This window comes from Trematosphaeria pertusa, assembly GCF_010094035.1.
Source record: "Trematosphaeria pertusa strain CBS 122368 unplaced genomic scaffold BU26scaffold_1, whole genome shotgun sequence".
Classification (NCBI taxonomy): Eukaryota; Fungi; Ascomycota; class Dothideomycetes; order Pleosporales; family Trematosphaeriaceae; genus Trematosphaeria; species Trematosphaeria pertusa.
Genome location: NW_022987212.1, coordinates 1471690 through 1484808, shown reverse-complemented (window position 1 = coordinate 1484808; position 13119 = coordinate 1471690). Strand labels below are relative to the sequence as shown.

The following is a 13119-nucleotide window of genomic DNA, read 5'->3' as shown; positions in this document are numbered from 1 at the left end:
TTTAGCGGGACGCGTCGTGAAGCCGACCCCCACACACCCCGCATTCTCGGAAACTGTGGCTTTTTATTTCCGAGCAGTCGGGGGTCGATTATGCTTACGCTGACTGGCGATGTAACACTTGATAAACGGGCGTTATAAGGACCAGGGGTATTCTGGGGGACATAGTGCACCTTGAGAAAACAGTCGGGATATCTGGTATAGAATGCCGGAGCGGGAAGAGAGGATGATAAAGAACGGCCTAATCCTACAAACAAACAGGAGGGCTGGCTATGGAAGGAGGAAATAATGCTCCATTGCGAAGTCTGTAAGTGCCTGTCACCGGACCAAATGCAAGTATCCTAACCAACCGGCGTGCTGCCGTCAGCAAGCCAGGCCGAAAACGCCACTCCATGCACCCCAGCCATGCATTGCATCACTTGATCCCAACCTCCGGAAACAAGACCTGAATCATCTCGTCGAAGAGCGTAAAAGCAAGATGCGTGCTGCTTCGTCGTTAGCTAACCATCTCACCCCAGCTGCAAGCGTTCGGCGGGGTACTCACTTCAACCTCGGATTATTAACCGTAGCTTCCAACCTCTTGGCCGCCATCTGCGCATTCGCTCGGCCCACCACCGACGCCGCTAGCTCCGGGACCAGCGTGCCCAGCACCACGCCAGCCTCTTTCCTGCTCTTCGCCCTCTCCTGCGGCGTCCTCTCAGCGGGCAGCTTAAGCAGCCCGTTCGGCCACATGGCATCCTTGAGCATTTCGATGTATCTGACGATGCTGTCTTCGGAGACGAGGCCATTGAACGACTCGCGGACCTTGCGTTCGATGGTTCCGCCGAGGAGCTGGTGGAGGACGACAACCACGGCGCGGCCGCGGAGCCAGTTGTTTTCTCGGTTTAGTTCAAAGGTCTCTAAGAAAAGGTCGCATATGGGTGTTACGAAAGGCTCGAGCTCTTTGTTTTCGAACGCAAGCAGCTCTGCTTCAGCCTCGGCGTCTGAGGTTGGCTCCACGGCCAAGACAGTGGCACCCAGGCCAGTAGGGGTAGTGGTGCCATTGGAAGAAGCCAATTGATTCGTAGCTGCGGAGATGAGGTTCTGGCCCGCAACAGAAAGCTGATCTAAGACTGGTATGTTGCCGAGGAACTCCTCCATGCCATCCGCAACGGAGTTGTAGATGCGGGTGACAAAGTCGTTGGAGGTCGCTTGAGAAGAAGAAGGGTCGGTAGCCGATATAGCTGCTTGCGAGAGGAAGGCTCGAAGCTCGCGACTACGGCATACTGCTGGGATGAGAAGAAGCTCCTATATCAAGCCGTCAGCGCATCATCAGGTCTATCTTACGTCGGACGCTTACATACTCTAAGATACTTTTCAAGCCCCAGTCTTCGCTTGTGCAAGAAGTCCTTCTGCAGCTTGAGGACCATCTGCCGCCTTGGAAACTCAAGGACCCGTACTTGGGGGAACTTTGCGCGAAGGCGCTTGTTGAGCTCGTGAAATTCACTGTATCTGCGGGAAACGACCCATGCCGCTGCAGGCATTTGGTCGCCGGCACGTCTGCGGACCTCGATAACGTCTAGAAACTATATCAGCATAAGAGAAACGTAGGCAAGAGCTGACCACTTACATAGGGCGTACTCTTTCCCGTCTTCTTCGGTGCCGACCATGATAGATTGTATGAATACCGTAGCGCGCCCATATAAGCTGTTGTCGCTTTCTTGAACAATATACTGCTGCCGTTGCAGCTCTTTTCGCTGTATCTCCCTCTGGAGACTGGCTTTGGACTTTCGCAGAATCCGAAGCTCGGCGGCATTGTTCGTCAGCTCGGCCTTGGTCGTCAGGGAGTCCACAATAGATTCCTGGGTAACGAGGCGTTCGATATCTGCAGTAAGCGTGTCAATGGCCTCAGCTAAGCCGAGATCACCCGGGGCAGCTTCGTGAATCTCATCCTCGTCCAGCTTTTTGTCAGTATCAGGGTCTTCGATCTCATCCTCCAGAAACTTTTCTTCATCACCGAAGAGGTCGTCATTGAAGACTCCGCGGGTCCGCGGCTCACCGACAAGGCCCAGTGACGCTATGCTTGGCTTCTCTCTTTCTCTCCTCTGCATCGTCATTAGAGTTGGCGATATCGCCCTGGGCAGGTCCACCGAACCTCTGAGCGAGTCGTTGTCTTGTGGTGAATTGAGGCTTGATTCGTTGAATAGCGAGCCTTCAGGTTCATCTCCCATGATGTCGTTTAACGCAGCCTGCATTGCGTCCACGACCTTAGAATTGTCGCCGTTCTGCCGGGACAAGCCGCCATCCGAGTCTAAGCTCGCCGTCGAATTGGCGAGCGGATCGCTATCATAGTCGTCATCGAAAAGCGGCGTCCGGACAGGCGCGCTACTATCGAGAGAGCGTCGTGGGGGAGGGTCGAGGTCTTTCACCTTACCCTGACCCTTGAGATCGGACGACGACACGGCCGCTCGACGAAGGTCAGGAGCCTGGAGCGTCTTCTGCGCCGACTGAGACCGGACAAGTTTCCCTGAAGCTACCAACGAAGGGTTCTCGAGCGTCTTAGCCACAATTTTGGTGCTGACGGAACTCTTCTCGGCATTTGCAGCTTCGTCCATGGCGAGCCACTTGTAATACAAGTTCGACTTCTTGAATCTCCGGAAATGCGGTTCCTGAAGCTGGTCGTAGACGGCCGTCTGCGCCTGCAACAAACTTCGGCGCGCATTGTAGTATTGCTGGGGTGTCGCCGCTCGGCCTGCCTTGAGAAATTCTGTGACTGCTTGACGTGCTTGGGGTAGTAGGTTCAGCTCCGTTTTCGATAGGTAGGCATCGTTGATTTGCGCCATATCTGCGCGATCCGAGTCCGACCAAGCAGGCAAAGCGAGATGCCCGACCGGCTCATCGGTGTCCTGTTCCAGCGGGTTCCGGAAACCGTCAACAACGATCCAGAACTGGACTAGTCGCATGAGGCCCACCTGGTCCATGTACTCCATGAAGCAAGAAAGTCCCGCTGCATCATAGAGCACGTCACGTAACGAAGCGCTCTCGAATCGCGACGCCGTTCGTTTGTGCTTCGGTTTCTCTTGCGCGGCGGCTTTGCCGCGTACCGGTCCACTGGCACTCAAGTTCGCAATTTTTTGATCGAGGATTTTCCTCGCTGTCTCCAGGCGACGTAGATAGACGGGGTCCTGGCCTTCCACCATGGAGTCCTTCCTCAGCTGGCTCGATACCTCGCTCCGGAAGCGACGAGCATCTGCTAACGTGTTCGTCTGCCGGATTGCTCGGATGAACCTTTCAAACTTGCGCTCGTTGTCGCCAGGCGAAAGCTTAGGAAATTGGACATTCCTTGGCGCCCTCGGGGACGGAGGGGCATGCTCGTCGAGCGCTGCTCGGAGCTTTCGCACCGTCTTTCGCTCTTGCAACAATGATCGGCCCTACCACGGTCAGCACAGATTTTGATAATTACTTCGAAAGCCTTACGTATCCCTCCATCAGCTGATTCCACGTATCTGGGTCCGCAAGCATTTCCATCACGGGGGACAAGACTGCGCAAGCGACGAGTTCTTTGATCAAAACGTTTACAGCAGGGCTGGTAAGCATGTTTGTGGGCATGACCTTGGGTAACAATCGCGTGGCAATGCTTCGTAAATGCTGCTGCTGGATAAGCTTGGTATTCGAATATGATAGTGAGGCGGCAGGATGCAGCCGGCCGTCTTTGTACTTGGCTGCGATTGCCAGGTCAAGCTCCTCCGACTCGGTGACATTGCGAGACAACTTGCGACCGCGGACGGCGCGCTCCGCTGCGTATGCGGCCCTCAAGTGCTCGGTGATCAGAGGAATCATGCGCGAAACAAGCGTCTCCACCATGTCCACAGCCAGTATGCGGTCTCGGATCTCGCCCAATGCAGCCCTCACAGCGCGGTCGACCTCGTTGACGAACGTCGGGCTCTTGCTGATGTTGCCGTACCAGCTCTTCACAAAGTCGCGCAGTACCAGCCCCACCAGCACGTCGATGCTGTCCGATATAACAAATGAGGCGGGGTACAGAGGCTCCATCATGTACATGGACCGCTTCGTCAGCGCGTCCCTCTCGGCCCGCCACCTGGCCGGCGCAAGGAAGGCGGCATGCCGGGGCCCGTAGTCGACCTCGCCGCCATCGCGCAGCTCTTTATTCCAGGCGGTCGTGAGGGTCAGCCATGCTTGGAGGGCGAGGGTCGCGAGGACGCCGGCGACGAAGGCATAGGGGAGGAAGCGGAACGAGGGCCGCCAGTGGGTGACGTAGCCCCAGGCGATGAAGACGGCGATGGCGGCGAGGACTACATCTCTGCGCTTCAGGGCCATAATCGTGCGGGCCGCGCCCGATGCCGCATCTTGTGAGCGTTGGCGTTGGCGTCGACGTTGTGCGTGTTGGCGTGCGCCTGTGACGACGTCCGCGGTGACATGGGTGCGTGCGCTCGGGCCACCCTCGTCAAAACCGTGGAGTAGCTTCTCCCTATCCCCAGCCGTTCTATCATTACTCCATGCCTGGGTACGGCTACATGCATTACGATTTGACTCGAGTCCTCATCTCCTCTGCACCCTCGTGCAAGGGAACTTCAACGACCTTATCGCAGGGCCATTGGCAGTCGGGCGCTGAAGCAGTCCACCGTCTCGAATGTCCAGCTGTGGTGGCATTTTCGCCCTCCCGAGGCTTATTAGAAGAGGAGACGGAATTCATCGGGATTCAGTTCAGATTCACGGCATCCCCAGGCCGCAGGCGGAGCAGACCGCAACTGAAAGTGCAACTGCGCAACGCCGCGGAAATAGAGCAACATCCACCGTGCACACGAGCCCCAGCAGCTTTAAAAAGAGCTTATTCTAACCTCATCGGGATCGAGGAGCATGAAAGATCCCCCACGATATCGTATCGTGGAAGGAAGAAGTGTATCAAGATTCGGTGCCAGGGTCTGAGATCGCCCTAGCCATCATGGCCAAGCGGATACCAGGCACGATGCTTTTCGTCGTCCTATCTTTCTCCAGGTTCCATAGGCGATGCCATCCCTACCATCTTTTGGCGACTTGCATTGGCCATGGTGGTTGCTGCATACCTCGGTCCTCAACTACAACGGTGGCACCGAATTTTCTAGGAGACCGGAGAAGGCAGATGTCTTCACGAGAATAATATTTTCAGATATGCGCTTTTCAAAATATGGCGCCGGCATTGCTCTCCCCTCTGGGTTTCTGCGTCGACTGTTCTTTCACAACTGTTGCGGTATTCCGTTTCGTGTCCTGTTTTCAGCTGAGACCGGATATGAGACAATTTCCAGGAACATCCAAATCCTGCTGCTTCTGCGAGTAGCGTGGGGTATACCACGCCTACCTTGGACCGTTTCCATCGACTGGAACGGTTGTGGCGCCGCCTTCTACGTGACGCAGGAGAATGCATCCAACACCATGGGATGAAACCTCTAACCAACGCACTAGTCATCAGGAAAGCACGCGACCCTAGAACCTTTAACAGCAGGTATCCAATCGTTCAATTACACTACTACCCACGTTTCCGTTTCCGTCCGACCTTTATCTACTCCGCGACTTCGTTGCAGGGGTCTGTGGTTACTTTTTGTCGCTTCAAGCCGTTGAAGATAAGGCTATGCACGAGCATCCCTTCTGGCGATGACGACGGGAATATATTGCCTTCGCATTGGGCTGCGAAGTGAGATGCGAATACGTGTTCCCGTACATTGAATTGGTCTTCGAATTCAAGAGTTGGAGATGTCGATACGAACGCAGTGCTCAATCCGCATCAACTTTCCAAAAGATTGTCAACATGCCGTCGCTCGAGTATAGCAGACTTATTAAGAGGGTAGTATTATCGGCACCCTCGAAAGCTCACGAGGTTCGCGTCGTCAACCAAGTTATCCTGGCAGTGTCCGCCTTGAGCATAGCTGGTGCAGGATGGATCATCATGAGTTTTTGCGTAAGTTGGCGACCACCACCCTTCCTCAAAGAACTGGATACTTACCGCACGTCGCAGCTGTTCAAGCAGGTTAGAACGTTTCGTCATCAGCTCATCCTCGGTCTCGCCATCTCGGATTTCTGGATGGCCGTTAACTTTCTCTCGTCTTGCGCTATGAATCTATCTGGCCGCAGTATCGGAGATCCCTCCCAGAAGAGATTCTGCAGCTTCAACGGCTTTATGACCCAGTTTTTCGTCATCCAGAGTAAGTCCCCTGTTGGAGTTTCCGACGACGCATACTCATGATCGACATGTGCTGATCATGATCAGCGGACTACTGGGTGTTACTCATCGCTGTATGCACGTTTCTCATTCTAGCGAACCACAAGCACATGTCCTCTTGGATCCAGGAACACCGGCTAGTTCTATGGTGTCTCCCTTGGGGCTTCTCTGCTCTATGGGCGGCAATAGGGCTAGGCCTTGACGGCTATAGCGACATCGGTGCCTGTGCGTATCAAGCCCATCAATACATCTAGGATGCCAGAGCTGACTCGTCTAGGGTGCTGGTTCGGTTCCGACAAGACGCGGCTCCTCGTAAACTTCCTCCCCCGCTGGCTCATCGTCATCTTCATCCTCGCTCTATATGCTCGGCTCTACCGTATCATCTACAAGGCGCACAACCGCTTCATGTCCTTTAACGACCAGATGTCGCCACACAACCACGCTTCCCCCAGCGTCGAGCCTGATACCGACTCCGTCTCTTCAACCCGGCGCATCGGGCGGCCTTCTATATCCATGAATGTGGCCAGCAAAGACCACGACGTCGAGCACAGCGGCGGCACAATAACAGGACGGACCTATGCACGCCAGCCGAACCCCATGCTGAAGAAAATGGCGCGGCAGATGATGAGCTACCCGCTGGCTTACATGTTAATCTGGACGATTCCGACGACGATTCGCATCTACCAGAGCGTCAAGGGGAAGCCGGCTCCCTTCGGCATCGCGACCGTTGATAAGGTGAGCGCCTCACTCTTTACGTTCTCGCTTGCTCATCGCAGAGCATGGCTGATTAGGCTTTAGGCTTGTATCGTCATCCAAGGCTTCGTGGACGCCCTCATCTACGGCGTGAATGAATCCTCGCTCGGCGTCTGGCGCGAACGGTTCCGTAGATCGTCGCCCGCTACGGCTGCTCCGGCCAATATCAAGGTCAATGTCGAGCATGAGATTAGGATTGAGAGGACGCTTAGATCGGCGCTGAGCGATAGCGATTCGCACCTAACGCGCATGTAGGACTTGGCTATTATGTGGTATGTTTAGAAAAGCTGGATGAGAATTGCATTGGCAGCGCGGAGTTGGAGGATAGTAATGTTCACTCTCTCTACCTAATGCCCCGTCCAGGCGCCGACGCAGATTTGAAGTCACAGAATGCGCCTTATCTCTTCACTAGTGGCGCCGAGATTGCGAGAGGAGAGATCTGACATATCATCCCGTCCAGTCTCCTCTAACCGAAGACTAAGTATTCATTCATCACTGAATCCACGCACATGAACTACTCGCCACACTGGCCAAGGGTGCTCCTTTGGCGCGTGGGGCGAGTAGAAGACTAACATCCTTACTTAAAAAAGGCGCTACGAACGGGGTATAACATCCTCATCCTCATCCACATCCACATCCTCACCTCCTCCCTCTCCCACCTGCCATCACATCAAACCGCACTGATCTTCTTCTTCACCGCCCTCATCGCCTGCACCGTCCCCGCCTTCCCACACTCCCTCCCGACCTCGACAACAATCATCCGCACAAAATCCCTACTAACCCAATAACTGCTATGCGCGCCGAGCATAGTCAGATACTGGATCTCGAGCGGGCCGCCGCCATACCTCAAAAAGTAGTCAATCTGGCCGTTATCGTTGAGCAGATAGGCGCGCTTCTCCGCGATGTCCTCGCGGGAGAAGTTGTGCGTCTCGAGCTCGACGTTGGAGGGGAGGCGGAGCGGGGAGGGCTTGTACGCGCTGGGGCTGATGGTGTGGGCGCGGAAGGGGTTGGCGAAGGCGAAGAAGGAGGAGGTGGCGGAGGGGATGAGGGTGGGCTTGAGCATCGAGGCGTAGGTGGCGTCGACGGCGGCGTTGAGGCGGTAGGCGACGGGGTCGTAGCCGTTGACGATGTTGTAGATGTTGTCGACGGCGATGCAGCCGTAGGTGCCCTGCTCGCCGGCGACGCCGGGCGCGGCGTAGGAGTCCGCGCCGGGTTTTTCTTTGTCGCGTCTGGGGAGGAGGGTGGCGTTCTTGAGGAGAAGGAAGAAGCCTACGGGGCTGCCGCAGGTGAAGAGCGAGCTGGTGTTGAAGATAAAGTGGTCTTTGGGAATGTCTTCGTCGGGGTAGCCTGGGATACCGAGTTGGGGGTCGACGTGACTTGGCTGCTGGCTGAGGATGTCTATGGCCATGACGGAGCCGAGGGAATGCGCGATGAGGTGGACGCGGCCCCATTCGGAGAAGCCGGGGTTGTTGTGGCACCATAAGCGGTAGATACGATTTGCTTCGTGGATGCAGGCGGATACCATCTTGGGATGATGCTCGGGGGAGAGGTAGTAGGGCACGTCTAGCATGACGTCGCTGACGATGCCACGCACGGAGGGAAGCGTGTCGGGGGTGATGTCTTTGAGGGTGAACTTGTTGACGGAAGGATCCTCTGCTTCGCCGTTGCCATTCGCATCGTCGAGCGAAATTCGAAGCCGCCAGTTGACCTACATAAGTCAGTGAGTGACTACAAAATTATGGGGGGTCTGACGAAGGCCGAACCTACCGGTAGAACCATAATCCCTCCCATGTCTTTGCGAAGATGGCGTTTAACCTCGTGCGTCCCCAGTTCTACGTTCACCTCTCTCCTGAACGCATTGATGGCATGCGTGAAGTGGAACGTCTCCATCCTCTCCGACAGCTTCTGACCGATGCCGTGAATCACAAGCACCAGATCAGTAACTTGCGGTCTCTCCGAAAGCGCCAGGGCCGGGTCCGACTTCTGCCTCCGATACGGAGGCGCTCCGTCCTGGGCAGTTGACACACCTTCCCGCGCCTTCTGGGCCATCGGCGTCTTCTTGCTCGGATGTAGCTTGTCCCATATGGCCTGGTCAAAGCCCCGTACCACGCAGATGCCGATTGATCTACCTTTGCGAATGTAGTTTGCCAGTGGTCGCCTTCCGTAATAATCTGAAGGTTGAAGAGCTGGCCGCAGGATGTACGCCTCCTTGTCTGTCGCGTAAATTACGCCCGCACTGCGATACAGATTCTTGCGCCCGCCGTGGCCATACTCTGTGTCGCCGCCGGCCTTGTTGTCTGGACCCTCGGGGCCGGTCGAGATGTCAATGTTGTCACACGCATGCTCCACAATATCCCTGCGCTCCGTTTCCGGATCTTCAGGCCCTGCGGCAAGGGTGCTTTGAACGAGGCCTGTAGTTAGCATTTGCTGTGCGGTGGACGGTCTGCTCTCCAGGTTCTTCGGCTTTTGGGGCCAAAGTCTGTGAAGGATCTTCATTTCTCCAAGGGCACCCACTTCGACCGCGCTGTTCAGCTCATCCTTCCACGTCTCGGTCCACGGTCTCAGTTCAAGGTAGCCCGCTTCAAGCATATTGGCAACATCTACCTCAACGGGCATCATCGTGTCTTTGTAGAACCACGTGCCTCGCAGCACCTTGGCGACGTCGTTGACCGGCGCCCAGTATATAGGCTCCATACGGATGGATTCGGCATCCATGACCACGTGGTGGAGTCTGGACACGCCGACCGGTACCTTGGCAGACGGGCCTGCTTTGGGTTTTGGCCTGCGAGCGGGAGCCTTGTCCTTCAGCCCTGGCAATGCGGGCTCCATTTCCTCGTCCCACTTGTAGCTATCCAGCTCTTGCGGTACAGGCCGCCTCCTTTCTTCTGTTGACCCTGGGGGCTGTGCATGTGGCACCTTCCCCCGGGCAGGTGCTCTTATAAACGGTGTTCCAGTAGTCGTAGGCTCTAACGAGGGGGAGACGCTGCCGGGCTCCAGTGCTTTGAGAGATGCTGATAGCGTGGGGCCGCGCACACCACTGTTTGAGCGCGGCCGGCCCTCGAGCCCTTCTGCGGATCTGGAGTATTGCCCTCGACTGGACGACCTCGCTCGTGGAATATCCTTGCCCTGTGCAGCCCCATGCTCGGCCTCGCTGGACGCACTTTCGCCCCTCTTCCGCTTCAAGCGCGCTACAGCTGGGATCGTCGGTGTGCCCGGCACGTCCGACCGCCTCTTCTCTCCCAGCTCTTCGTTATGCTTCAGTATCGTCTTCCGTAGATCCAACCATGTCTCATTAATAGCTTCATTATCGTATTCGGAGAAGGGCCGGGGCGGCAGCCTGCGAGCGGTCGACGAGGTCGTTAGCGGCGGCGGAAGGGGCGAAAGCGGATCGTCAATGGCAAGCGGCGATGTATAGAAGTAGCGAACGGGTATCGGAGGCGGGGCTTCAGCAGTGTGCAGGATCTCGCGGATGTATTGGTTGGCGGGAGAGGCCATGGTTGGCTCGTCGGAACGAGTGTTTGGCATGATGGAGTTTTGGGAGGGCGGTCGTTCATATCATGGCTTCTGAGGAATGTGAAATACGTGGCCCCATGGCTGGACTAGGACCGAGACGGGGGGCAAAAGTGGCAGCCTGGGTTTTGTGTTGATGGCATGTCGTTTTCTTTGCGCCGGAACGCTGGGAGCTCTGACGCAACCTCTCGCTTAGCTTGAGCCCTGAGCATGTGAGAGCCCCCACGTGGCACCACCTCGCTAACACCGGTCACCGAATTCACCAGACATTTCGGGAAGACAGGCGGACACCAAGGCTTATTCAATTTCTCAATCATGCTTAATTATGTACAGTTGCAATGAGAGAACCGCCGCCCATCCCATCTCCCACAGATTCATCATATCGCGTCAGTATCGTGACAGTCCGATTCCTTTTTGCACCCTGTTCCACCCTGTTCCACCCTGTTCCACCATGTTCCATCTCAACCCATGCTTAACCGAAGAGAGCGTCACCGAGGCGGATGGACACAGTCTTGACCTGAGTGTAGTTGTCCAGAGCAGCCTCGCCCAACTCGCGGCCGATACCAGACTCCTTGTAACCACCGAAGGGAAGCTGCCAGTGAAGAGTGTTGTATGTGTTGACCCAGACCGTTCCAGCGCGCAGAGCATTCGAGACCTCGATCGCGGTGTTGAGGTTGCTGGTGTGCACGGCGGCGGCGAGACCATAGGTGGTGTTGTTACCAATCGCAATAGCCTCCTCCTTGGTCTTGAACTTGGAGATGGAGCACACGGGACCAAAGATCTCCTCCTGCACGATCTTCATGTCCTCGGTGACGTTGGAGAAGATGGTGGGCTCGATGAAGAAGCCCTTGTCGCCGATGCGCTTGCCGCCAGTCTCGATCTTGGCGCCGGCCTTCTTGCCCTCCTCGATATAGCTGTCGCATTGTTAGTGCCGTGCCTTCTTATGCACGGGAGAGTCTTACCTCATGATCCTGTCGAACTGAAGCTGCGACACCTGGGGACCCTGGAAGGTCTCGTTGTGGAAGGGGTCGCCAACAGCGTTCTTGGCTGCGCGCGCCTTAAACTTCTCGATGAACTTGTCGTAGATGCCTTCCTGGACGTAGACACGCGAGCCGGCGCAGCAGCACTGGCCGTGGTTGAAGTAGATGCCGAAGTTGACCCAGGAGATGGCGTTGTCAATGTCAGCGTCGTCGAAGACAATGTTGGGGCTCTTGCCGCCAAGCTCAAGGGTGACCTTCTTCAGGTTGGAGCCAGCAGCAGCCTTCATGATCTGTCGGCCGACGACAGTGGAGCCGGTGAAGGCAACCTTGTCGATGTCCATGTGCGAGGAGATGGCGGCACCAGCAACCTTGCCAAAACCGGACAACACGTTGATGACACCGGGCGGGAAGCCGGCCTCCTTGATGAGGTTGCAGGCAACGAGAGCGGAGAGAGGAGTCTGCTCGGCGGTCTTGAGGACAACAGTGTTACCGGCGGCGATGGCGGGGCCAATCTTCCATGCCCACATGAGCAGCGGGAAGTTCCATGGGATGATCTGACCGCAGACACCGATCTAGGTGCGTTAGCGAGCTTCAACTGATGGAAGTTCGTGCAACTTACGGGCTCCTTCTTGGTGTAGTTGAAGGTATCGTGGGCTGTGTCGATGACCTTGCCCTCGATCTTGTCGGCCCAACCGCCGTAATACCTGAGGCAGCCAGCGCAGGCGCCGACATCGCCCTTTGCCATGTTAATGGCCTTGCCATTGTCTAACGACTCTACAGCGGCGAGAATGTCGATGTTCTTCTCGAAGAGGTCGGCGAGCTTCACAAGAAGCCTGCCGCGGTTCTCGGGAGTCTCCTTCCTCCAAGCGCCATTGAAGGCTTTCCGCGCGGCGGAGACGGCAAGGTCGACATCCTTCTCGGTAGCCTCGTGGACCGAGCAGATGACGGACTCGTCGCTGGGGTTGATAACCTCGAACGTCTTTCCGTCCACGCCCTTGACCCACTCATTGTTGATGAAGCTGTCTCATTTGTCAGCGATTGGTCAATGGATGACGGCAAAGGCGGCGGCTCCGCAGCGTGGCGGGAAGAGGGGCAAAGGTGGTGGGCATATTTCGGGCCGAGCTGGAGGTCACTTACAGGCCGGTGGGCTGCTCGTAATCGCCCGTGTGCGGCGTCTTGAGCTTGATCGAGAGACCAGACATGTTGAAAACGAGACAGTGAATGGAATTGACGGGTATCAGGGGAGAGGAGGTGGAGGAGAGGGTGAAGAAGAGGGGATGTTCTTTGTGCGGAGTGAGGGGCAAGCTCCCTTAAGTAGTGCCGGCGATGACAGCATCGAGAAGGGGGAAATGCGCCCATCGTCGCCGAACGCCCCAAAGGGGTACCCTCCAGCAGTCTCGGCCAGCAGGAGCCCCGTTGTGAGGCCCGTCTGCAGCCTATCGCGTCGTTCGTCGCGGGCGTCCAGTGGCGCTGACGCGACGGAGGAGAGCTTCTGCCCCGCTCTGCCAGCCAGTGGCGTGGCTACCCCTCCCCCACAAAACGTCTCGAGGCCTCGAAAGCCGCCGCTATCCTGCATCAAGCTCGGCGCTCACGCCCTCGATTTCAAATGAAAATGCGCAAGCCATTGCAATGCGAGCCTGGGCTAAAGCTTAGTTTAGTGATCATCAGTGTCTCTCTCAGCATCGA

The 13119-nt window shown here is 56.4% G+C and overlaps 5 protein-coding genes across 5 annotated transcripts; 1 reads left to right on the top strand and 4 right to left on the bottom strand.

Moving 5' to 3' along the window:
• Positions 1-195: 195 nt before the first annotated feature.
• BU26DRAFT_512959 (uncharacterized protein) lies at positions 196-4374 on the bottom strand. The gene is made up of 5 exons (XM_033827512.1): positions 3454-4374; positions 1607-3407; positions 1341-1555; positions 542-1284; positions 196-482 (listed from the first exon to the last, which is right to left on the bottom strand). Exons 1-5 carry the CDS (start codon positions 4312-4314, stop codon positions 413-415), a joined length of 3690 nt encoding a protein of 1229 aa, XP_033691066.1. The 5' UTR covers positions 4315-4374; the 3' UTR covers positions 196-412.
• Positions 4375-5028: 654 nt separating this feature from the next.
• On the bottom strand, positions 5029-5610 carry BU26DRAFT_13869 (uncharacterized protein). The gene has a single exon (XM_033819790.1). The coding sequence runs from the start codon at positions 5438-5440 to the stop codon at positions 5123-5125; it is 318 nt and encodes a 105-aa protein (XP_033691065.1). The 5' UTR covers positions 5441-5610; the 3' UTR covers positions 5029-5122.
• A 169-nt stretch (positions 5611-5779) lies between these two features.
• BU26DRAFT_573909 (uncharacterized protein) lies at positions 5780-7503 on the top strand (the record flags this gene model as incomplete). Its single annotated transcript, XM_033834313.1, has 6 exons — positions 5780-5929; positions 5987-6173; positions 6239-6415; positions 6468-6664; positions 6779-6925; positions 6989-7503. The coding sequence occupies 6 exons, from the start codon at positions 5780-5782 to the stop codon at positions 7196-7198; spliced, it is 1068 nt and encodes a 355-aa protein (XP_033691064.1). The 3' UTR covers positions 7199-7503.
• Positions 7237-10600, bottom strand: BU26DRAFT_545503 (uncharacterized protein). The gene is made up of 2 exons (XM_033831789.1): positions 8711-10600; positions 7237-8651 (listed from the first exon to the last, which is right to left on the bottom strand). The coding sequence occupies exons 1-2, from the start codon at positions 10466-10468 to the stop codon at positions 7614-7616; spliced, it is 2796 nt and encodes a 931-aa protein (XP_033691063.1). The 5' UTR covers positions 10469-10600; the 3' UTR covers positions 7237-7613.
• Positions 10601-10925: 325 nt separating this feature from the next.
• On the bottom strand, positions 10926-12635 carry BU26DRAFT_414562 (aldehyde dehydrogenase; the record flags this gene model as incomplete). The annotated part of the gene is made up of 4 exons (XM_033823077.1): positions 10926-11367; positions 11416-12005; positions 12053-12452; positions 12571-12635. The coding sequence occupies 4 exons, from the start codon at positions 12633-12635 to the stop codon at positions 10926-10928; spliced, it is 1497 nt and encodes a 498-aa protein (XP_033691062.1).
• Between the last annotated feature and the right edge of the window lie 484 nt (positions 12636-13119).

Excerpts from the sequence above, each read along its gene's own strand:
- BU26DRAFT_512959 (XM_033827512.1), bottom strand. The coding sequence starts at position 4,314 with ATGGCCCTGAAGCGCAGAGATGTAGTCCTCGCCGCCATCGCCGTCTTC. Across the intron at positions 3,408-3,453 it reads ATCAGCTGATGGAGGGATAC|GGCCGATCATTGTTGCAAGA; the intron begins GTAAGGCTTTCG and ends TGACCGTGGTAG. Across the intron at positions 1,556-1,606 it reads CGGGAAAGAGTACGCCCTAT|ACGTTATCGAGGTCCGCAGA; the intron begins GTAAGTGGTCAG and ends TATAGTTTCTAG.
- BU26DRAFT_13869 (XM_033819790.1), bottom strand. The coding sequence starts at position 5,440 with ATGACTAGTGCGTTGGTTAGAGGTTTCATCCCATGGTGTTGGATGCAT.
- BU26DRAFT_545503 (XM_033831789.1), bottom strand. The coding sequence starts at position 10,468 with ATGCCAAACACTCGTTCCGACGAGCCAACCATGGCCTCTCCCGCCAAC. Across the intron at positions 8,652-8,710 it reads GAGGGATTATGGTTCTACCG|GTCAACTGGCGGCTTCGAAT; the intron begins GTAGGTTCGGCC and ends TGACTTATGTAG.